The sequence below is a fragment of the Epargyreus clarus genome, unplaced genomic scaffold (assembly GCF_041222505.1).
Source record: "Epargyreus clarus isolate Ecla_fem2 unplaced genomic scaffold, WU_Ecla_fem_2.2 ptg000031l, whole genome shotgun sequence".
Lineage (NCBI taxonomy): Eukaryota > Metazoa > Arthropoda > Insecta > Lepidoptera > Hesperiidae > Epargyreus > Epargyreus clarus.
The window spans coordinates 1312431-1336887 of NW_027332236.1; the positions used below are offsets into that span (position 1 = coordinate 1312431).

The 24457-nt window shown below is 39.4% G+C and overlaps 3 protein-coding genes across 3 annotated transcripts in view; 1 reads left to right on the forward strand and 2 right to left on the reverse strand.

The window, feature by feature from the left end:
* The window catches only part of LOC140754663 (facilitated trehalose transporter Tret1), a 28860-nt gene extending 26460 nt beyond the window's left edge, over nucleotides 1-2400 (forward strand). The window contains exon 5 of the mRNA XM_073089687.1: nucleotides 1096-2400. Within this exon, the coding sequence (XP_072945788.1) occupies nucleotides 1096-2205 (1110 nt within the window). The 3' untranslated portion in view covers nucleotides 2206-2400. The remainder of the gene's footprint in view (nucleotides 1-1095) is intronic.
* Nucleotides 2394-15034, reverse strand: LOC140754662 (facilitated trehalose transporter Tret1). Its single transcript, XM_073089685.1, has 3 exons — nucleotides 14876-15034; nucleotides 5543-5678; nucleotides 2394-4657 (listed from the first exon to the last, which is right to left on the reverse strand). The coding sequence occupies exons 1-3, from the start codon at nucleotides 14927-14929 to the stop codon at nucleotides 3330-3332; spliced, it is 1518 nt and encodes a 505-aa protein (XP_072945786.1). The 5' UTR covers nucleotides 14930-15034; the 3' UTR covers nucleotides 2394-3329.
* Nucleotides 15035-19118: 4084 nt separating this feature from the next.
* On the reverse strand, nucleotides 19119-21250 carry LOC140754761 (heat shock protein 68-like). Its single transcript, XM_073089848.1, has one exon. It carries the CDS (start codon nucleotides 21123-21125, stop codon nucleotides 19242-19244), a length of 1884 nt encoding a protein of 627 aa, XP_072945949.1. The 5' UTR covers nucleotides 21126-21250; the 3' UTR covers nucleotides 19119-19241.
* Between the last annotated feature and the right edge of the window lie 3207 nt (nucleotides 21251-24457).

Consider the following 24457-nt stretch of genomic DNA (forward strand, 5'->3'; position numbering starts at 1 on the left):
CACTCGCCGACGTCGGTCCTCACCATGCAGACAAATTCGAGCCTCATCGGAGAAGAGTACGCTACTCCAGTTACCTGGTGTCCAAGATAGGCAATTTCTAGCGAACCTCAACCGCGCAATCCGGTGCTCACGGAGTAACTTGGGGGCCCGCGCTGGTCGTCGACTACGTATATCAGCAGCTAAAAGTCTTCTCCTCACAGTCCATAGGCTAACTTGTGCTCCTCGTACCTCTTCAAGGTTTCTTTTGAGGTCTATGTAACTGCATTTGCGGTTCCTCAGCGCCTGAGTCACTAAAAAGCGATCGTCTCGCGGCTGTGTGCAACGTTTTCTCCCAGAACCTTGCCTTCTCTGAACGGAACCTGTCTCTTGGTATCGAGTCCAGGTTCTTTGTACGGTTGAACGACTCACGTTTAACCGCTGTGAGACGTAACATTGGCTACACCCCTCTTCCAGCAGCGCTATAATTTTACTAGCTCTCATTGCTTTTTCTGCCATTACGATAGACACAAAGATATCTGTTTTAAGTCACAATAAGGCAGAATTATGCGATAAACATAAATTGTTGTACTAAAAATAACGAAAAGTTACTTTTAGTTGCTTGATAACCTTTTAACCGCAAACCCGCGAAAAGTGTCACAAAATGAAAAAGGGATTAATAATTTAAAAAACAAAAGTTTTGAATTTGGAATGAACTTTTTTTCATACCCAGACTCTTTATTAAGTGCCAGTAACATAGTTTGGCTATTAAAACCTCTGAAGAACTAAATTATTACCAATAATGTTAAAAAATCAAACCCGCCCGTTTTTTTTGCAAAGGAGTGTATTAAGGTTTAGAATGTATACCTGCATACAAAGCGTGGTACATAAAAAGCGTGAAGTTTTTCTAGAGATAATTGACTATGTTATGAACACCTAAGACCACCCCCGCCCCTGTGTCCAAACATAGTATTTTTAAAAACCCCCTCACCCCCAGAAAAGTTCTTGGTAGGGTATGTTCCCTTATAGTTTGTTAGTTTTAAGAAATTAAACGTTGTAGGCACTTTAAAAATTCTTTTAAATTCGACTATTAACCCTAATCTTTTCTACAAATTTCAGGGATTTGGAATGGGTCTCCAGGCTGCGTCAGCACCCGTGTCCATAGCGGAGTACTCCTCACCAAAACACCGAGGTGCCTTCCTCGCTACCATTGCCTTCTCCTTTGCCTTTGGAATGCTTGTCGCTCATGTCTTCGGGACCCTCCTCTACTGGAGACCAGCTGCATTAGCCTGTGGAAGCTGCTATGTCATCTCCCTCATCCTAGTATCGCTGTCTCCAGAAACTCCACCCTACCTCGCGTCTGTTGGCAGATATATTGAATGTCGGAAATCCTTCCGCTGGTTCCGAGGATGTGATGAAGACTCGGAGAAAGAACTAGAAGTGATGCTGAATAGCCAGAGGAAAAGTGTGACCACGTCGCCGAAAATATCGAAATTGAAGCTGCTGATACAAATCTTACGGAAACCGGAGTTCTATAAGCCAACTGTGATAATGATGTTCATGTTTGTCCTTTTCCAAATATCAGGGATGACGGTGGTACCGTCGTATACCGTGCCAATGATGGACGAAGTAACTGATGGTACCATCGAGCCGTACACCAGCATGCTGATGGTCGACGTGGTAAGATTCGCCACCGCCGTCATAGCGTGTATCGTTGTCAACAAACTGAACAGACGTACAGTATTATTTATAGGCATTATTGTTAGTGTAATATCATTATTCCTGGCTGCTCTCTTGTTGTATTTAAGAGATTTCGGTTACATACCAGATGACTACAAATGGATACCAGTTATTCCGACATTGATGTACATTTTCGGGAAGACCTTAGGGATTCTGCCGATCCCTTGGGCTATAGCTGGGGAAATATTCCCATTAGCGTACAGGAGTCTCGGAAGCGGTATTTCTGGAATGTTCCTCTCGATTATGTTCTTCGTTGTCGTGAAGACTGCACCTACTTCCTTCAGACAAATTGGTGTGAGTGGCACATTTTGTGTTTATGCTTTTTGCATTGCTGTGTGCGGTGGTTTCCTATTCTACCTCCTACCAGAAACAAGAGGCAAAACTCTTTATGAAATAGAATGTCACTTCAGAGGCGTTAAAACTGAAGCGAAGACAGATGTCTGTGAAAAGGATAAGATGTTGGAGCTGGAAAGGGTGGAAGAGGGTTGATCGGGAGACCGGAGTTAAAAGGAAACGCCCTGCAGCTGGATACAGCTGGCCCCGTAGTTAGAAGGATTAAAACGAGATTGATAATGTGATAAAGATAATATAAGCCATTAAATAAGTTGTATTGGTATGACCTTAAGGTTGCCAATAAAATAAATGATGCTAAACTATGTAACAAATAAAACAATACAATATTAATAGGTGTTTATTTTACAACTTGAGATTAATTAAGTATAAGTAATATCCGTAGGTAAATTAGCTATAAAATTTATATAACAAAATTGCACTAAAACATTAAGTATCCTAATATGATTTCTTATAATTAAAATTACATTTTATTGTCTAACTTTTCTGTTTTATATGACACAAGAAACTACCAAAGATCGAACATGTCTGTATTGATCGTTATTAGTAACCTATCTATCCAAATTTATCTATCAGCGATTGAAATCCGACAATGTCTAATAAAAAAATTATCAAATGTCAATTGTTGGTAGGAAGAATAAATTAATATTTAATAACTCGTCCACAAGTCAATCTTTGGTAGGTAAAATATAGATAGATTAACTATTAATAATGGACGTTACTCGCCAGTATAAATTGGAACGTCTCTTACAAGTAACTTTGCCTTATTATTAAGACCAGGATCGCAGTGCAAATTCTGTTAAAAATACCAGTGATAGCGTGGGTTTTAACACCCCAAGTTCCAAATTGATTTTACCGATACATTATCTAATCCATACAAAAAATAGAATATCTTAATATTGCCATTGATTTAATTATCTGTTCTCCTGCTACTACACAATGCCGCCAGCTCCAGGAAAATATCCCTATGACCACTGACGGACTACTCGACCCAGGCCTCTAGTCCTGTGTGGCCTCCAAACGTCTACAAGTTTCCTTTGTAGACATTTACAAAAGTTGTATAGTTAGATCAACTTCGTAAACTGGTGGCCGTTTTCAATATTTCCACGCCGGGCCTTCCACGAGCTTAGTCCACAACTGCTCTGGACACTCGATATATCCAAAGTCCATTCGTCTTAAAATTAAATATCTGTGGAGGCTGCAGTCAAAACACAAAGTTCTTCAACCTTCAAATTATATTCTTATTTATCCTAAACTTTACATTAATACAAAATGTGAGAACTACATCTACGCATTTCACTAACAGGTTTCCCATTCAGCGGCTCAATGCACCTTCGGTCCGTGCGGGAAACTCCTCTAAAACTATCCTCAATGTCCTGGAGAGTCCTGTCTTTAGTTTCCGGCAACATAAAGTACAAAATTATCAAACACAACACCACTATGCAAGCGTATAACAGGTATGTTAACGGGAGTCCTATTAAACCATTTAGAACTGGGAAGCACTTGACAGCTACGAAGAAGTTTAATGATAAAGCCCAAACGCTGATACCTCCGCCCAATCCTCGGTATTCCAATGCGAATATTTCTCCAGATATCGCGAATGGTATTGAAGATATACCCACTGTTAACGAGAACATGTACAACGCTATTAACGTTATAGGGATCCAGTGGCTGTCGTACGTTATCAGCTGATTTTGTTTTGCGTAAACGTAGGCCGCTTTTCCTACGTACGACAGAACACAGATAGCAGAACTGCTGAACAGCAACGTCCGTCGCCTCATCGACTTCATCAGAAACACTGCCACGACATTGCACACCAGTCGCTCTACATCCAGCGCCACCATCAAAAACTTCGCATTGGCATCCGGTCCAACCACTTGGTGGATGATATCCATGGTATACGAGCTGATGACGTTGATGCCAGCGAATTGGAACATCGTGTACATAGCGAACATGATTATGATTGGCTTGTAAAATTCTGGTTTAACTGCAGTCTTGCCCAAGTAACTGCATAGCCGTTTTGCCCGTGAACCCAATGAGAGAGACTTGTCCGTGAAGCTTGACTTCCTCGTCATCCGATGCGCAGATATCATGCTCTCCAACTCAGCCTCCTGCGCAGCGTTGCGACCTCTGAGCCAGAAGAATATTTCCTCACCTTCCTTGTACCGTCCCTTGGCTATCAACCACGACGGAGATTCAGGGTTAAAGATGATCAGGATCAAACTTGTAAACGTAATGAAGGACAGGATCAGAGCAGTTTGTTGCCAACTGAAGTATGTCCCTAGACTGTGAGAGAACATGACTCCAATAGTTAAAGATAAAGAGACGCTGGTGAGGAAAGCTCCTCGATTTTTCGGATCTGTCATTTCTCCGATAATGATGGAGCCGAGCGGTCCAAGCATTCCCATAGCAATGCCTTGAAGAAATCTGGCAGCGATGAGCCCAGCTACATTGTTGACCAAGATAAGCATGAACCAGCCGACCATATTAGGGAGGATCGTCAATAAATGTGACTTCTTCCGCCCAAGTGTGTCCATCAGCGGAGTGATAATGAAGTTTCCAGTAATTAATGCAAATCCGATGACTGATGCTGAAAACATAAAAAAGAACAAATAAGTTTAAGCACTTCTTTGTTTTAAGGAATATTTTTGTTAAACAACTTTCAACTAGATTTGAATTTTAATTCTAATAAAAACAGGTTATGAACCTTTATCGAGCAATAGTCGTTAAAATAACCGAAGGGCTTTCGTTGAAAGGTTAATCTATAACCACCTCCATATGGAACGGGGGTTCTACACACAGGAAATTCATCACAGATGCATTGCTAATCCGGAGCACTTAAATAGTCAGCCGGCATCCGCAGTCTTCCACCGAAGGTGTAAATTTCTCTCAAAATAATAACATTACTATGATAAGTACTATGATACTACTTTCTACTATGATACTACTTTCTACCCTTGTACTTTGTTTTTTTTTTTATAATATAAGAGTAGCAGACGAGCATGCAGTCCACCTGATGGTAAGTGGCTACTTCCGCTCATGGACATCTGTAATCAACCCCAGATAGGATTAGATATTCCTACCTGAGGTCGGCCACAGATGCGCCGCTACCCCTGAGGACTAAGCTGGAACGCCTCGGAAAAGTTTATCTCCCTTACCACACTCTTCAAACCGGAACACAGCAGCGCCTACCACTGCTGTTATTAGGTAGAAATAGGTGTGGTGGTGGTGCCGCCGTATAGTGTTTGTGATTTAGTGACCTGTTTTTTTCGCTGACTGATACACATTATAAATTGTTTGGTTCTGACGACCTTTTTTTAGCAACTGTGTTTGGAGGCTCCACAGGATCATCTGGGGTTGATTACAGATTTCCATGTTCGGCAAAAGCCACTTACTATCAGCTGAACTACATGATCGAAATTATCTATATTATCATGATCTATATTATAAAAAAGAGACTGGTTGAAATACTAACCGATCCATGATTCTTCACTCGGTGTAGCCTGGATGTGTGATTCAGAGCGACGTAGACTTGGTATGAGGACTGCAGAGAAGCCGATGACACTGCCGTGGCCCACGATGTTCAACGCCACACTCGCTGTCAGGAAGCACTGGAATTTTGTGAAAGACGGAGTAAGCAAAAGCATCAACAAATATTCTTTGTAAAAGAAATTTGGAAGATAGATAATTTGGTTTATAAATATACAAGGTGTAGTTTATCGTGACATTATGCGTGAAGGAGGAAAATGAACTATATACAAATACAGTAGATTGACTAATCTACTACTAGTGGTTGCCAATACATTCTCCCCGCCACCGCAGTTTCGCCACCGTTCTTTCTAACTGAATGGAAATGTCGGCTATAAAAAATTGAAAATTCGCGTATCGTGGTACCCATGATCCTTACTAATATTATAAATCCGAAAGTAACTCTGTCTGTCTGGTTGTCTCTTCTTCACACCTAAACCACGGAACCGATTTTAATGAAATTTTGTACAAAGATAGTCTGAGACCGGATTGAATCGTAAACTATGCATTTGATCAAGTGATGATCTTTAGCAAAGTTGTTGTCCATAAGCCCACAAAGGTTCCAGAGTTGGTACGACAAATTTTCGCCAGATGGCGCCACTGTCATTCCTATAAAGGTAACGAATTTTCAGTTTTGTGTATGTTAGTATGTCATATTATTTTCTTTTAAACGCGAGCGAAGCCGCGGGCAAAAACTAGTACATAATAAAATCATATTACCCTTCGCGGTTCAACTCCAGAATTTGAGTATCACGTCTGGAAACACCAATCAAACAGTGTTAAGGGCTACTGTTTTTTGATTTGTTTTTTTTATTTGTTGTAAAGAGTCAATTATACGAATAGTTCTAACTTCGTCCTCATTAGTAACAACGCAGCTTTGACCGACCTAGATCTATCTGGGATTGATTACGGCGGAAAGACGGAAGCGGCCACGTACTACTTTATGCTTGTATATTACAAAACATGGTAAAAACCTTGCAAAAGATTAAATTATGACTGTTTATGTCAAAACTTGTAATGTCGCTCTAAAGATAAACATCAAGCATGTAGTTTTCTTTGCGAAATCGATACATATCTTAGACAGACGATCAAAGATAAGATTAATTGATGACAACTGATTATTTCTACACTAAAGCACAATAAAGTCTGTGATTTAAATATCAATTGTTATATTTAATTCTCACAAAAGTGTAATGATTTTCGAGTATGTTTCTTCGAGTATGTTAATCAGGGGCGGCCCCAAGGCGGCGTCAGACCGCACCGGGCACCGGTATATGAGGGGCGACGAAAAAACATAAATAGGGCGCCGAAAACTTAAGCTAACATACATATTCTGTTCTGTAATTACAGGGTACGAGCTAAAAAAACGTCGCCAGGACCCAGGGTGCTCCACCAAGAGCCAATTAAAATTTTTGCTAGCGACGACAAAGATGTTGATCGTGGTAAATGTAACGAAATTGTATTATTTAAATTGCATATTCCCAGTGAAAGCCTAGTGATTGAAACTCGGCATCCCAATCAAGGTATCTGAGGCTCGAATACTTGCTACTTGCTATAACGGTGAAGGAAAGCCTACACGCAGATAATTCTCTAAAAAATGTCAATGGCCAGCACGGTGGACTATGAAATAAAACTCTTTTACTCTACTCTACTCTACACTTACACTACTCTCTCTCTCTCTCTATCTCTTACTCTCTTTTACTCAAAATAGGCGAACGAAGATGATGAGGCCTAAAAATCAACTTACACGGTGTGGCACCGTTTAAACTGTATTTTTTTCCATTTTTCTTCATTATTATCAAGACGTAGTTTTGCTATCTTTTTGGCAAATAAATATCACTAATCCTAATTATTTTTATCTGTAAACCAAACATTTTTATAATTATCCAGGAAATTTGATAATTATATAATTATAATTATCAAAATTCCTGCTTCAAAAAGACTAATGGTTTTAATGAATCTATGTCTATTTTTTTGGCACGCGTTCTAGCCTCAACGCCTTAATGGACTGTAATGTTTTGTGTATCATTAGATTCGTCTGAATTGTCGGAAATACATAGTCCTTGACCGAGAAACAGAGTAATGTTTTGAGTATATCTATATTTGTTTCTTTGGCAAGCTCTATAGTATAAACCGGTCCATGGATTCTGATAAATGGGGTATTGTTAGATTCATCTATGTGGGTGACGTAGTTTCCATAGGATTCTACCACAATATTAAGTGCTGTATTTGGCTTTGAAGGGTGTGGGAAGGCCGACATACTTATCTGAAGTGGTCCAATTTAATCCTCACTAGCAATGCATCTATTGTCAATGTCAGGTAGGAATCTAATCTTGTTTAGGGTTCATGACAGATGACAGGGGTGACTATGTGCCGTAGTAGCCTTATACCATCAGGTGGACTGCAACCTCGTTTACTATTTTTAATCGACTTCCCTAAGAAGACATGTTATCTATCTATGTATATAAAAATGAATGTTTGTCTGTACGTCCTTTATAGAATGGTAAACTATGCATTTGACCATGTGATGATCTTTAGCAAAGTTGTTGTTTTCGACAGATGACGCCACTGTCATTCCAATGAAAGAACGTATTTTCAGTTATCTGTACAGGGTGGCGCAAAATTAATAACCCTATTTTGTTTTTGAATAACTTTTGTACTGAATAAAAAAAGGGATTATGAATAATAGAAATCTTTACCAGGGCTTGAATTTTTTTTTTGCTAATTAGAAAAAAATGTCAAGTGTCTTCCACCAGCGTTGATAGAAATTTGCGCCCGTTTTACCATATTTTCCACGACTTTCCTTAAGATTTCAGCCGGTAACACTTCGCATTCCAGTCGAATATTCTCCTTAAGAGCCGTGACTTCAAGTAGTCCCAAAGGTCCCAGTGGTTAAATCGGGCGAACTTGCTGGCCATGCCTAATTGCCAAAATGGGAGATTACGTGACCAGGAAACGTTTCCTTCACAATATCCATTGTGGTGCGTGCTTTGTGTGCGGTTGCACCATCTTGTTAAAACCACGTGTTCATCAAGCCCCGATCATCCAATTCCGGTGGAAAAAATCGTTTATCATGACCCTGCTGCGTTCGCCAGTAACAGACACTGTATTGCCGACGGGGTCCTCAAAAGAATACGTCAATCACTCCTCCTGCATGAAAGGCGCACCAGACAGTGACTTTAAGTGGATGTAATGACTCAACAACAGCAACAAGCCTCAGACAATCGCAGCTTTTATGGAGAATATTCGACTGGAACACGAAGTGTTATCAGGAGAAATTTTAAGGAAAGTCATGGAAAATCTAGCGCAAATTTGTGTCAACGATGTTGGAAGACACCTGACAGATATCATATTTTCTAATTGCCAAAAAATAAAGTTAAAGGTCCTGGTAAACATCTCTATTACTCAAAATCACTTTTTTTGTTCAGTACAAAAGTTATTCAAATACAAAATAGAGTGATTAGTTTTGTTATTTTTTTAAACGCAGACGAAGTCGCAGGCACTTTAGTATGTTATAAAACAAACATGGAAAAGTAAGTGCCATTCTCAATGAGTCTAAGATCTACTGATAAGCTTTAACAAACCGTGCACTTGTAACAAATGGGTGTTATTGAAGACCAATCAACCACAAACACTTGTTCCAGTTACTAATCTTATCGCAACGCGTGCAAGTTTCACCATTGTTCAATTGGTAATACATTGACAGTCAATTCTCCCGGGGAAGTCCGAGGTTGCGCACCAGATCTGATATATCATTCAAATATCGATTCGATAACGTATGCCCATGTATATCCAAAATTTTGATTACTAAATATCGAAATCTTCCTCGTTGAGATAAATCTAAGTCTGACTTCTGTGAATGTTGTATGAAGTTATTGTCAAATGTCGAGCATTGGTAGGTAAAACATTGGATAGATTATTAGTAACGGGCCTTTCAGGCAAGTATTAAACTTATCAGATATATCGTAGACATGAGTGTCAATTAACTGTAATCACCCTTATATAGATACTTATACGTTGCTCCTTCTAAGAAATTAAATGAAAGTTTCGTAAAATGTATCTTACAACATTCAAAACAGAACACAGAGGCGCTGGAAGAGCAAACGCTTTCTTCGCAGCGCCGAGGACGGCCACCGGGGGGTTTTAGTGCGGTAAGAATCCCACATAACCCTGCGTCGTTCCTACGGCAAAGGGTACCTTTTGAAGGTTTCCCTCGATAAAATTTTTTTCGTAAAATCTCGTAAAAAATAAAAAAGATTTTCAAATCGACATTGACCAAAACCCTGTATCAGTTGCTACCCAGAGCTTGTATAAAATGCCTCACGGATCTAATGACGTGAATTTTGGCTGTTTTATTTGAAGATATCGTGTTATCTTGTAGCTTACTTATCCTGATTGGTTATTAACCATAATGAATGGATTAACAAATATAAACTAGGGTATTAGAAGCAGATTGGATATTATCTACATATAATGATAAATTTCGAAAAATAAGCAAGGATATAAAATCATAATATTCTGACATAACTATGAAAATAAACATTTGCAACTAACTCCTTAAAAGATAAGATTGTACCTGAAGCTGATCCCAGATGCGTTACCATTACCATGCGACAATTATTTTTGCGCCCAGATGAGTAGGTGGAAAACTGGGCTAACCCCTTCGCGGAGGGAGGAGGGAAAAATGCATCCTAGCACGTTCAGGCCGCGACGACGGTACCTGGGTAGTGTGGGGCTCCTGAAAGGAGTCCAACCAGCTAAAAACCTCCTTTCAAGCTTCGTCCGAGGGGACCGTACAGCCGACATCGGATAGCGACCTCTCATTCTGGAAACGAGAGGCACTAGCGGTGCTCCATAAGGAGCGACCGCTGGGTTTTTGACACTGGAGGTGTCAACGAATCATGACTAAGACAAACGTCGTTCGGGAGACGACTATTAACGGAAAGTTGTTCGCCCCTATGGGCGGCCAGAAAGTTCTCCAGATCCGAGGCGACGCTCCTGACTAAGATGGTCGCCACATAAATATGTAAATTAGGCGACACTTTAACCAGGTTAGTTAAAGTTTTCAAAAGGTACCAGAAGCGGTGGGAGCGACATGGTGTTATGTGGGATTTTTTCATCAATAAACCCGAAGGTGATTGCCCTCGACGTTGTGATAAGAACTCTAGGATTTCCAAGGGAACGTGACGTAAATAATTGTAGATATGCCGCCACATATAGCCGTCCTTGCCGGGGTCGCTAGGCGGGCGGTTCAAGCTCCCACTCTTGCCGCACGCAACCCCGGAAGCCCTCTTTTAGTCGCCTCTTACGACAGGCAGGGGACACTGTAGCCATATTCTGGTCCCCGAAGACAGAGACAAAGTAGCCTTCCTACCTACTTTGTAACCAGTGAAATATTGCAAATACATACGATATGACGTCCTTAATCTTATCAATATTTTAAAACAGATATCAATCACCGTGTCAAGGTTTTGTCAAATTTGTCAAACATGAAAGTTACAGCAACTGATATGATAAGGATATTATCATATTTATAGAATAGAAGTAGCTAACACGCTTGCAGTATCTGATTAAGTGGGTACTAACTCACACTTTTGTTACTATGGCCTAAGAATATCCTCCTGAGGTATTCCTGTAGCGCTATGACATGGGGCTCTTCAAAAAAGGTGCAAAAAGAGCTCTCCTTCAAAGCCGGCGATGCATTGGCGACTCCTCTGGTGTTGCAAATGTCTATAGGCGACGTTAACTACTCTCCATCAGGTAGCACGTCTGCTTTATCGTCAGGTTCAAATATCATAATTGTCATAGCATAATTGAAATGATAGACTTTGTGTTTCGACTGTGGAGACACCACTACCATGCTTATTTCTGCCTTTTTTTTAGAAGTAGCTGACGAGCATGCACTCCACCTGATGTTATATAACTATACACCCATAAGACATCTGCAGTCAACCCCAGACATTACCAGAATCCCCCCTGAAGTCGGCTACAGATGCGCGGCTGCCCCTGAGGACTAAACTGAAACGCCTCGGAAAGGTAGTTCTTCCTTACCACCCTTCAAACCACAACACAGCAGCGCCACTTCTGTTATTAGGCCGAAATAGCTGAGGCTGTATTGCCTCCAGAATCGAAACAATTATACACCTTGTATAGGTTTCGAGAATGTGTTAATTAAAGGCATTTGACCAAAAAGTCCTTAAACATTTTGACGTTTTTATCATTCGTTATCACTTCCGCATTAGGAGTATGACATCAACAATCAACAAATATGGATAAAATAGAGGTAATTAGTGGCTATAATCTAATTGCCCTGTTATATGGACGTATTTAAGAGTAGTTTAGGGGATCCGATCGCCCCTCAGCATATACGAAAGAAAATATGCAGACAGGTCATTCTTTTCTATGCGAATTTCGGAGACTATATTCCGGACCCCTTCGACCTTCCGTAACCTTTTGCCCATAAACTTTATTGGAACTTTTAGTCGCCCATTTTTAGCCTACTTCAAATTCGTCTCTATTTTTAGCCTTCAATCCACACTTCTTTTTTTTCAAAGTTATAAGTTAGTTTGAAATTGATCATTTGCATAAATGGTGAAGGAAACCGTGGAAAAATAAGTTCTTAAATGTGTATGACTTCTATTAATTCGCACTTGCCTAATATAATGGAGTATGCCTTTAACCCCGCCTCCCTATGAGAGGAGACCAGTGATGGCGTGATGTCCACCAAAGTGTACAAGGGTTCCATATTCGATTCCTGGCCAGACAGACATATGAATGATGAATTAGAATATCTATTCCGGGTGTCTATATGGGTATCTTTGTGTATGTTTATGGCACCCACGTCACACGGACTCCTAGTGACTGACAGTGTAGAAAGCATCTATAAATGTCTATATGACTTATCGACAAAAAACAGCTTAACAACAGTTTATTTATGATCCACGGCAATAAATTAAATTAATCGTAGGAATTTGATAACAGCTTACTCGGATAATGGAGATATAACATTAAACAATCTAATTTGAAATCAACTTATCACCGCTTCACAATCTGGATTAATGTGCCGAATGATTATTGAGATCCTCTGGTATGATTACGAAAACGTGCTTGAAAACGAACGGTTTTGAAAATAATTATTTAGAACGGTTTGTAATTCTTTATGACATTTTAAAATAAGTATCATTCAAGAAAAGGGCTACAATTGACTAATAAAATTTCGAAAAAAATTGACGAAAACTTATTTTAAGTGCATGTGGTTATTTTATTATCGATAAACCCTTTCTACTATTTTGCTGATATTCCATTAAATCTTAGAAGTACAATTCTAATTATTTTTTATGATATTTTTATCAAGTTGGAGGAGCATACAAACTTACAGTCCACCTGATGATTAGTCACTGCCGCCTATGGACATCTGCAATCTGTATGACTGTGGCATATAGGTAAAGCAGGTTCTACCTGATCACAGATGCATTGCCACTCTTGAGGACTAAGATGTTCGCCACATATGTTAGTCAGCCGTCACACTCTTCCACTAAACACAGAATTGCTTCACACTACAAGTCAGCGAACCTTCTCCTTTGAGCTCTACCATCTTACGAGTGGTCTCTATCTAATCTGCTCTACCATCTAAAGGTTGGCATCTTTGTCTTTAACTAACTAGTATAGTCATCGCCAAGCAGTTAGTGATTCAGTAGAAGGGTATGGATGCCACATAACCTCTGCCACACCACATACTTCGAACCAGAAACCAGAACAAACTACACTATTGTAAGTAGATGAGGCGGTAATAAAAACTTTTAGATAGTTAATTGTATCAGGCGTTACTTTGCGGAAATCCATGCTATTAAGTTAAGATTAAAACTACTTCGCAACAATCCGCTACAAATATGTATGATGGTATATATTTACCATACTGCATGGTTTAAAATATATACCATCATACATATTTGTAGCGGATTGTTGCGAAGTAGTTTTAATCTTAACTTAATAAAAACTTTTATCCCATTTCAACACTGACTCTATCTTGGAGTGATTGTGTTATATATTTCAGAACAACTTATTGCCAGTTTGTAATAAGTTCTAGATAACACTTTTCCTTACCATGTAGTAAGTATGGTTGCGGCAAACTGCTAGTCCGCTCTGAAGTTGTTGCGAGCAAGTGTAGTCATACAATTTGCTATGGTGACGCGATTCATTTCTATATACAGAGCGGAATAGCAGTTTTACACGGACTATACCTACTTAATCAAAGTTTTTGCTGACCAAAGCAGTTATTAATTAAAGAAATTGTTAATACTTATCACCAAAATAATTTCCATAATGAAAAAGTGTGTCGCGAGCAAACAATTTTCATCACTTTTCTATTTTTGTAATGGTTAAATGAATTACGACCGTTACTAACGTTCTATGCAATATTTTGCACGTACGTGTACTATATTAGACATAGTTATACACATTAGACATAGTTTAAAGGTGGTAGAACCCTTTGGGGTTCAACTCCGGCGGCACCACCACCACACCTATTTCTACCTCATACAGCAGTGTTAAGCGCTGTGTTCTGGTTTGAAGGTTTCTTTTCCAACGCGTTCCAACTTAGTCCTTAGAGGTAGCGGCGCATCCGTGGCCGACCTCAGGTAGAAATATCCTATCTGGGATTGATTACACATATCCATGAGCGGTAGTAGCCACTTACCATCAGGTGTACTGCATGCTCGTCTGCTACCCCTATATTATAAAAATAGGCCTAAAAAGTACCTCTTGTAGCACAAAGAATTTATTTTTGGACTAAATACAACCAATTCATACCCACAATTGTATTATTGCCAAGACAGAGAGTTTACAAAGAAGGGAAATCTTGAAACAAAACATGTTATGAACACGCTTATTGGCAGATCGCCATGTTTTGTTTTTGTGATTCACGCGCGAAATTGTCAAATAATGTCTATACTGCTCTCTCACTCTGATATTTAGAAAAACAATTAAAAATAAACGTAAAACAAGATGCTTCTTTGTTTCTTTTTAGGGCCATACTAAAAATAATTAATATTTTTTTCTTTGTTCGAAAATAATGTTTTTTTTTTTCGAAATAAATTTAGTGTTTAAGTAAACAGCATTTATTGAACAAAATTTAAAAGAAATTCAAAATAATTACAATTAAATTTATTTTAAATTTAAATAAATGGAAACAATTCCCACAACACAGATAACATTGACATTGGAATAACAATAAAATTTAACATCGCACAGAAAAAAAAAACAAATTGCAAAAAAAACTAACCTGTCTAATAAACGGCCTGTATTTTTTCTCGCTATCCGCATCGTCTGTTCCCATTTTGAATTTTTCGAACAACGCCGCTATATTTCAAACATTTTTAACACTTTAGCCACCGAATTGCTACGTTGCGCGGACGCAAACTGAGCGCAAACAACGACGAAGCTTGGCAATGATTATTGTACGATAATAACTCGATTAGATTAATTGTTACTTCGACTAATCAATGCTATGAGATAAGGTGCATCATGATGTAGATAAACAAAGATGAATTCATGTTTTATCTGTTCTTTACATTCAAATACAATTGTATTGTCTGTGATTTTAACTTCGCGTTAATATCGATTATTGAATCGATATCCGAATACAAGAATTTTTTTTGGTTGGTAGTATGCTTTTTTAAGTTCATCTTGAGTACTATAGCAAATCCGATATAACTTTTATCTCGAAAATTCAGATCGTACAGAAGATAGAAAGTATAGTCCGCGTAAAACTGCTAGTCCGTTCGGAATATAGAAATGAAACAAGTCGCCATAGCAGATTGTATGACTACACCTGTTCGCAACAACTTCAGAGCGGACTAGGAGTTTGGCGATAACTATACTTATAGCAAAATATTACATAAATATTACTTTTCCATTTTACACACACAGTCACGAACACACGTAGATTTAAACAAAGAAACACACGTAGATTTAAAAAAGGTGGTAGAACCCTTTGTGGTTCGACTCCGGCGGCACCACCGCCACACCTATTTCTACCTAATAACAGCAGTGTTAAGCGCTGCTGTGTTCCGGTTTGAAGGGTGTGGTAAGGGAGACAGACTTTTCCGAGGCGTTCCAGCTTAGTCCTCAGGGGTAGCGGCGCATCTGTGGCCGACCTCAGGTAGGAATATCTAATCCTATCTGGGGTTGATTACAGATGTCCATGGGCGGCAGTAGCCACTTACCATCAGGTGGACTGCATGCTCGTCTGCTACTCTTATATTATAAAAAAAAAAAAAAAAAAAAAAAGAAACATTACCGATTACCTTATGTACTTTTATAGCCTACTTCTTAAGGCATGCGCTAATATAAAAATTGCTTCATTTACAATCTATAAGTAACGAAATAAATAAACAATTTTAGGAAGTTCATTTTAACATACTTGATATAATAAAATGGTTATGTCTATTTCAGACTTCGTGAATTTATAAATATGTAACTATATAGATATTTTTATTTTTTTATAATATGTAGCAGACGAGCATGCAGTTTATCTTATCTATCTATCTATCTATCTATCTATCTATCTATCTAATGGTAAGAGGCTACTCCCGCCCATGAACATCTGTAATCAACCCCAAATAGGATTAGATATTCCTACCTGAGGTCGGCCACAGATGCGCCGCTACTCCTGAGGACTACGCTGGAACGCCCCGGAAAATTATGTCTCCCTTACCACACTCTTCAAATCAGAACACAGCTGCATTTCACACTGCTGTTATGAGGCAGAAATAGGTGTGGCAGTGGTGTCGCCGGAGTCGACCCTCAGAGGGTTCTACCATCGTCAAATGAAATGAATGAAATACTTGACGCCATCGAGCTGATCTGACCATGAAGGCCAGGTGGAGGGAACTCCTCAATTGCTACTAGTAAACCCTTTGTGTGTGGGCTCATATGGTTTGTCTTAACGAGTGTATTACATTTCACTTGGTGACAATGATGGAGCCATGACATGAAAGACAAGATAAGGAAATTCTTTTAATATTTAGTTTTCTTTATTGTCTTTCATTGCAAAACCTTGCATGGTTTACTTATGTATAGTTGCCAAACTGCTAGTCCGCTCTGAAGTCGTTCCAAGCAGGTGTAGTCGTACAATTTGCTATGGCGGCGCGATTCATTTCTATATTCAGAGCGGACTAGCAGTTGTACGCGGACTATACTTGGGCAAACATGCGGCAATAAGGTAGTATATTACATTTATATCATAAGAAATACGTTTTCAAGATATGTGTTTTGCGTCACTTTTGAAATGTGGTTTGTTATCATGCGGCATCGATTCGGTACGAAACAAAATAATACATAAAGATTGTAAAGATACCATTGCAGACAGACTGTTTATTTTATAAGAGTAGCAGACGAGCATGCAGTCCACCTGATGGTAAGTGACGCCGCAAATGGACATCTGTAATCAACCCGAGATAAGATGAAATTCCTACCTGAGGTCGGCAACAGATGCGCCACTACTCCTAAGGACTAAGCCGGAATGCGTCGGAAAAGTATGTCAACTTTAAACCAGAACACTGCTGTTATGAGGCAGATATAGCTGTGGCGGCACCACTGCCAAGCCTATTTCTGCCTAATAACAAGAGTGTTAAGCTCTTCTGTATTCTGGTTTAAGGGTGCGGTGAGAAACACATATTTTTTCAAGGCATTTCAGCTTAGTCCTCAGGAGTAGCGGCGCATTTGTCGCCGGCCTCAGGTAAGGAATTAATCTTACTTGGAGTTGCTTGCACATGTCCATGGGTGGCAATATCCACATGTCATCAGGTTAACAGCATGTCTGCTACTCTAATATTCTATAAAAATACAATATTATATACTACTAGCAAATATGACCCGCAAAACGCTGTGTTGCCATATAAATAAAATGTTAAGGGTGAACAACCCTTATCACTTATCTTATCAAAATCGGTATCGCCGTTTCGGATGAGTACGGTAACTAACATTGTGAAACGAGAATTTTATATATAAGATATAGCGACGAAATGTAAGTTAAATATAAGAGTTCTAACTCAAAAATTTTCAGACATAGGAAGAGTAGACTAGTTGTATAATATCTAAACACGTTTAAGTACGTAAAATATACTATACAGTAACTAAATTTAGCCAATGTGTCCTACTTTCGTTCTTATTATTGTCAATTACTGAAATAATTAATCTAAATTTAGCTATACAATCCTAAAAGAAATAGATTTCAAATTCCGAGCGATATTGTACTTTGAAAGAGAGAAGCGACATCTAGAAGACATACCTCACAACTTTTATGTCTATGTAGTTCTTGTAACTTTCAACAGATGGCGTTAAGACGCCTTTTAGAAACTAAAGAACTGAAGCATGCCCCTGTATTAATAATAACTTGGAATACTATCTACTGCCTGAAATTCAGTTGTAATACATTACATTACATTGTAATATAATAGGAAGACTGCCTCATTGACTGATGTTCGAGCATTCACTTAAAGGTGGTAGAATCCTTTGTGGTTCGACTACGGCGGCACCACTGCCACCTATTTCTGCCTCATAACAGCAGTGTTAAGCGCTGCTGTGTTCTGGTTTGAAGGGTGTGGTAAGGGAGCATTCCAGCTTAGTCCTCAGGGGTAGCAGCGCATCTGTGGCCGACCTCTGATAGGAATATCTAATCCTATCTGGGGTAGATTACCGATGTCCATGGGTGGCAATAGCCACTTACTCCACTTACCATCAGCTGGACTGCATGCTCGTCTGCTAATCCTATATCTTAAAAAAGTTCTTATAATATATCAATTAAACTTGGATTAATTAGGAAGAATTAAGTGTATTCAATCACGGATTTTCGATAATTACCGCAACATTATAAATTGTATCATTACACCTTCGATCAACAATACCAACTTTATATTCTGATCGAAGCATTACACGTTGTGCACGTGTAATACAATACAATGTAATGCACGGCTCTCTTCATTCACATTAGTGAGTGTTCGAATCACTATTGCATTACATTCGAATATTTGTTTGTTTTTCTTTGTATACAACAGTACAGAGACCAAAGATCAATTAAAAATACAATTTGAGATAGCTGTAAGTCTATGATTATTACTAATTTTATATTTGATTGAATTATAAGTACTATGCATTTTTGTGTTATGTGAATTTATGTGTATTGTTTATTAGATAAATATAATTCAACGATGGTAATATTACGTACGAGCATAATAGGTGAGTATTGTGACGTAACGTACCACTCTGTCCCGCAGAGTGCCAGCTTCAATCCCGGAGAGGCAAACATATAAACAAGATTAACTTAATTTTCTGAAGTTTATTCGAATATATAATAATTGTATTTCTACATATTGACTGTGTAATTTTATGTAAAAAAATAGTAATATGTACCATGAGTATGTAATTTGAGTTTTAAAAAATGTTATATTCAAATTATGTCTTACAAAAGTAGTCAGTAATTTTTAAAAGGCTTTTGAAAGGTTGTCGTAAAGTAAAACACAAAATAACACATTAATTTCTTTATTCAGATGATCAATTACTGCTGGTTTAAATTAACAATCAGTCTTATAAATAAATCACAATACTGTAAGGTACGACTAGTTTCTTTGGGGAGATTTTTGATTAGTTTAGTCGACTTCTTCTACCGTGGGTCCGTCGGGGCGCGCCTGTCCACTGGGCTGACCAGCACCATGCAACTTGCTCATGATTGGTGAGCACACACGTTGGAGCTCCTTAAACCGGTGTTCATACTCTTCTTTCTCGGCTAGAGTGTTGTTATCCAACCAGCGCAGAGCTTCGTCGCATTCTCGTTTGGCGGCGTCCTTATCCTGCGAGCTCAGCTTCTCACCCGCGTCGTCCAAAGCCTGCCTAATGCTGAAGACGTAAGACTCCAGCTGGTTCCGTGCCGCAACTCGTGCCCGCTGCCTCTCATCTTCTTCCTTGTACCGTTCTGCTTCAGAGAGCATGCGGTCGATCTCAGCCTGCGACAGTCTTCCTTTGTCGTTCTTTATCACGATGTTCTTGCTGCGTCCAGTGCTGTTCTCTTTAGCAGAAACGTTTAAAATACCGTTCGCATCAAGATCGAATGTTACGTCGATCTTCGGTACACCGCGTGGCGCTGGTGGAATGCCGGTTAAGTCGAACGTGCCAAGTAAGTTATTATCTTTTGTCATAGCACGCTCTCCCTCGTAAACCTGGATGGTGACGGCTGGCTGGTTATCGGAGTAGGTGGTGAATGTCTGCGACTGCTTGCAGGGGATCTTGCAGTTGCGCTCAATGATCTTGGTCATCACGCCGCCCGCGGTCTCAATACCGAGAGACAGAGGAGCCACATCCACCAGAAGCACGTCCTGGATCTTGGCGTCTTGGGCACCGCTCAGGATAGCGGCTTGGACAGCGGCACCGTAAGCCACCGCCTCATCTGGGTTGATGGAGAGGTTCAGTTTCTTGCCACAGAAGAAGTTCTGCAGCAAACTCTGTACTTTCGGGATGCGTGTAGAGCCGCCCACGAGCACGACGTCGTGAATTTGACTCTTGTCAAGCTTGGCGTCCTTCAAGGCCTTCTCTACGGGGTCCAGGGTGCCACGGAACAGATCAGAGTTGAGCTCCTCAAAGCGTGCACGGGAGACGCGCGTGTAATAGTCAATGCCTTCGTACAACGCGTCTATCTCGATGGTGGCTTCCGTGCTCGAGGAGAGAGTGCGCTTAGCACGCTCAGCTGCTGTGCGCAAGCGTCGCAACGCGCGTGGGTTGCTACGAAGGTCCTTCCCATACTTCCTCTTGAACTCGTCCGCAAGATGGTTCACCAGACGGTTGTCGAAGTCCTCGCCGCCGAGGTGCGTGTCACCCGCGGTGGCCTTCACCTCGAACAGAGACCCTTCGTCGATCGTGAGGATGGACACGTCGAAGGTGCCGCCGCCCAGATCGAAGATGAGCACGTTCCGCTCGCCTTTCAAGTTCTTGTCCAGGCCGTAAGCGAGAGCTGCTGCTGTGGGCTCGTTGATGATACGCAGCACGTTCAATCCAGCGATGGCTCCAGCATCCTTAGTCGCTTGCCGCTGAGAGTCGTTGAAGTATGCGGGGACAGTGATGACAGCATCCCGGACAGTTGAACCCATATACGCCTCAGCGGTTTCTTTCATCTTCGTCAACACCATGCTGCTGATCTCCTCCGGCGCGAACCTCTTCACCTCTCCCTTAAACTCAACCTGGATCTTCGGCTTGCCACCATCACTGATAACTTTAAACGGCCAGTGCTTCATGTCTTGTTGGATCTTCGGGTCGTCGAATTTCCTGCCGATGAGTCGCTTGGCATCAAACACTGTGTTGCTGGGGTTCAGGGCCACTTGGTTCTTCGCCGCATCGCCGATCAGCCTCTCGGTGTCTGTGAAGGCGACGTATGATGGCGTGGTGCGGTTTCCCTGGTCGTTGGCAATGATCTCCACGTTCCCATGCTGCCACACACCAACACAGGAGTATGTTGTTCCCAAATCAATCCCAATAGCTGGCATTTTGTTTCTTATTTAGTAAACTCGTCTGCAATAACACTTGTGATATTAATCGCTTGTGTAAACTCTTCGGTTTGCACCGATCTTGTCTTCTCAGTTTCGCGCTTCAAATTATTCTGACTTCCCGCCGTCTTGACGCGCTTATATATTCGGAGCAATGAGAATCCAGAATTTTCTACGCCATACGCGAACTGACCAATGGGAACGAGGCTGCCATCGAATATTCTAGAACGTTCGACAAACGACCAATAACAGATCGTTCCATATGCGTCAGGTTGTGAGAACGAGACAAAAATTGCAAACGCGCCTGTACGCCGTTTGCGAGAAAGAGATACAAAATTAGGTCAGACGAACCGTGACGTTAGGGTTGCACGCCTAGAAATATTACCATACTATCGGGAAATTTACAATATTCTTACAAATATATTTAAATGTTTTGTATTTTAATTGATATTCACTTTATGTACGCTTTTATTGATATTCGTTATTAAAAATAGCAAAAATAATATTGTATTCTGTAATCTAGCGAATAAAATGTTTTGTTAGAGACGTGTTACAATTATTTACTATTAATAGGGCGTTATTGTATTATTATCAAAAGTTTTTCTAAAATTGATAAAATATAATTATGTGTAAGTTACACATAAGTGTGTAAGAAAAACTTTTGATAATAATACAATAACGCCCTATTAATAGTAAATAATAATATTTAAATTGTTATAAATCCTGGTATTATTAAAAATATTAGAAATTAATACAATAAAAGCTTCAAATTAAAAGTAAAACTAATTCAAATTAAAAGTAATATTTGTTAAAATAAAGACGGCGATTCAACTGTTAATTTAAAAAAGTACATAATTTTCTTGCAACTCGGCAAAAGTCAAAGAAAGTCTAGCCACACTGGAATAATGGAGAAATGTCCAGAAACGTACACATTGCCTTGTGTGAAAGAGAGGGAAAAACAGCTGTTTCTCGTCTCGTCGAGTACTGGAAATTTCTACCCCTATACTTTGGCCATGAGAATTAACAATCCAACTGAATAAGCCAGGTGCGAGTCGATATCGTCCACAAAGGGTTTCGTATCACCAAATTATTATTTATTTACTTATTTATTATTTTCTTTCATTTTTTTTCAATTATAGAAATAAATGCCGTGAGAAAATTTGAATTGTCTATCTATTACGTTTCAATAGATAAAGCGAAAAACGCTGAAAAATAGTCGTTTGTTGTATGGTGATCTCCATTTAATTTCAATAATATTTTTTATTATTTAATTTTTTATATTTTTAGTACCTTTTTGTGGTTATAGCGGCAACCGTTATACACCCTCTGTAACAATTTCAAGTGTTTATCTATTACACACTACGGTTCAGGAAATAGAGCCCTGTGACAGATAGACAGACAGAAGTAATAAAGTTCATTTTTTACTCTTTGAGTACAGAACCCTAAAAAGACAAAATAGACACATAAAAGAATGTCTAGTAAATTCCCCTAAATTTGCGGCGAATTGGTAATGAAAGTTTATTAATGGCAACACTTTAGTATTTATATTTAGAACATACTTTTATGGGATAGCCTAACTTATTACTCATGTTTGTGGGAGGAATGCAGCGTTATTAAGTCAATTGCCAACGGATTATTCTGGAAGTATTATTTACGTAAAATTCATGGCGTGGGTTGAGTGGCCATGGCCATCACGTAATATCTAGATTCTAGGCGTATTTATAAACAAATGGCTCTAATTTTAGAGCCGTTGTCGAGCCATTACTGGCCGCTGCTGGGCATGGCCATAGTCTACCACGCTGGCCGAATAAGAGTTACACCAACCATCTCGTTTTTGAAAAAAATTCTTACCTGGAGGTTTTCTCATGATATTTAATTAAGTAAATAAACCAGAATGTACATTATATTACATATGAAAACCACCCAGGTATATCTTTGAAATTGATCGATATAGGAACTCGTACGTATTTTTTTTATAATATTGGAGTAGCAGACGAACATGCTGACCACCTGATGGTAAGTGGCTACTGCCGCCCATGGACATCTGTAATCAACCCTAGATGGGATTAGATATTCCTACCTGAGGTCGGCCACAAATGCGCCGCTACCCCTGAGGACTAAGCTGGAACGCCTCGGAAAAGTTTGTCTCCCTTACCACACCCTTCAAAACGGAACACAGCAGCACTTAACACTGCTGTTATGAGGCAGAAATAGGTGTGGTTAAGCCGGGTTAAGCGCTGATGTGTTCTGATCTGAAGGGTGTGTTAAGGGGACATACTTATCCGCATATGCATTGCTCTCCGGTCGCCCAAGCTGAGACTAAACTTTTTATATTAGCAGATTAGATAGAAATAGGTGTGACAGCGGTGCCTCCGTACCACAAAGGGATCTATCACCTCTTTGCCACCTCTTTATCACCAGCCACAGGTATATTGCTAATCTTGAGGGCTGGATTAGTAAAGTAAGTGGATAAAATTATAATCTAAGTTGTTTTCCTTCCAACCAGAATACAGCATACTAAAATACAGCACTGCTGCTATAAGACAGAAATAGGTGTGTGTATGCCCTGTACCTTAACATTCAAGGGCTACCACATACCTATTTTAAAGGACCTATTCATCTAAAAAAATATATACGTGGTTTACGGAAAGAAGATTTTCTAACAATTTATAATTAGTGAAAAATCTATCAGAATCGGTTCAGCCCTTTCTAAGACTTTAAATAGATAAATACAGAGATAAATTTTTACTATTTGTAATGTTTAGTTAGTATTTCGATGTAAATCTATACTAATATTATAAAGAGGAAAACTTTGTTTGTTTGTTTGGTTGTAATGAATAGGCTCAAAAACTACTGGACCGATTTTAAAAAGTCTTTCACCATTCGAAAGCTACATTATCCACGAGTAACATAGGCTATAATTTATATGAAATATACTTGATAGATTTTGAGGTGGTACAAAATATGCCGGGTCAGCTAGTTATAAATAAATAAATATAGTAAAAACATCAAAAGCTTACAAAGGATTTCTTTTTTTATTCCACAGATAAACTCACATTTCATACTCATACCTTGACTTTAATTAATCATTACCATTTCCATTTCTCTCAATAAAACATACAAATTACATAAAACGCTCTCTACAGAACCTAAGTTGGTAAAATCAATACTGCACAACGGTCTCGAAAGCCCTAGGTCGGCGGTGGCTAGCTAGATAGGTAGGTTGGTATCGATCGTAGCAAGTAGGTCAGATTGTTGGTCGGTGCTCAGATGGATTCTGGATGTTACTATATTTTAGAGTTATGAAGACCGGATGCATATAAAATCGGTGT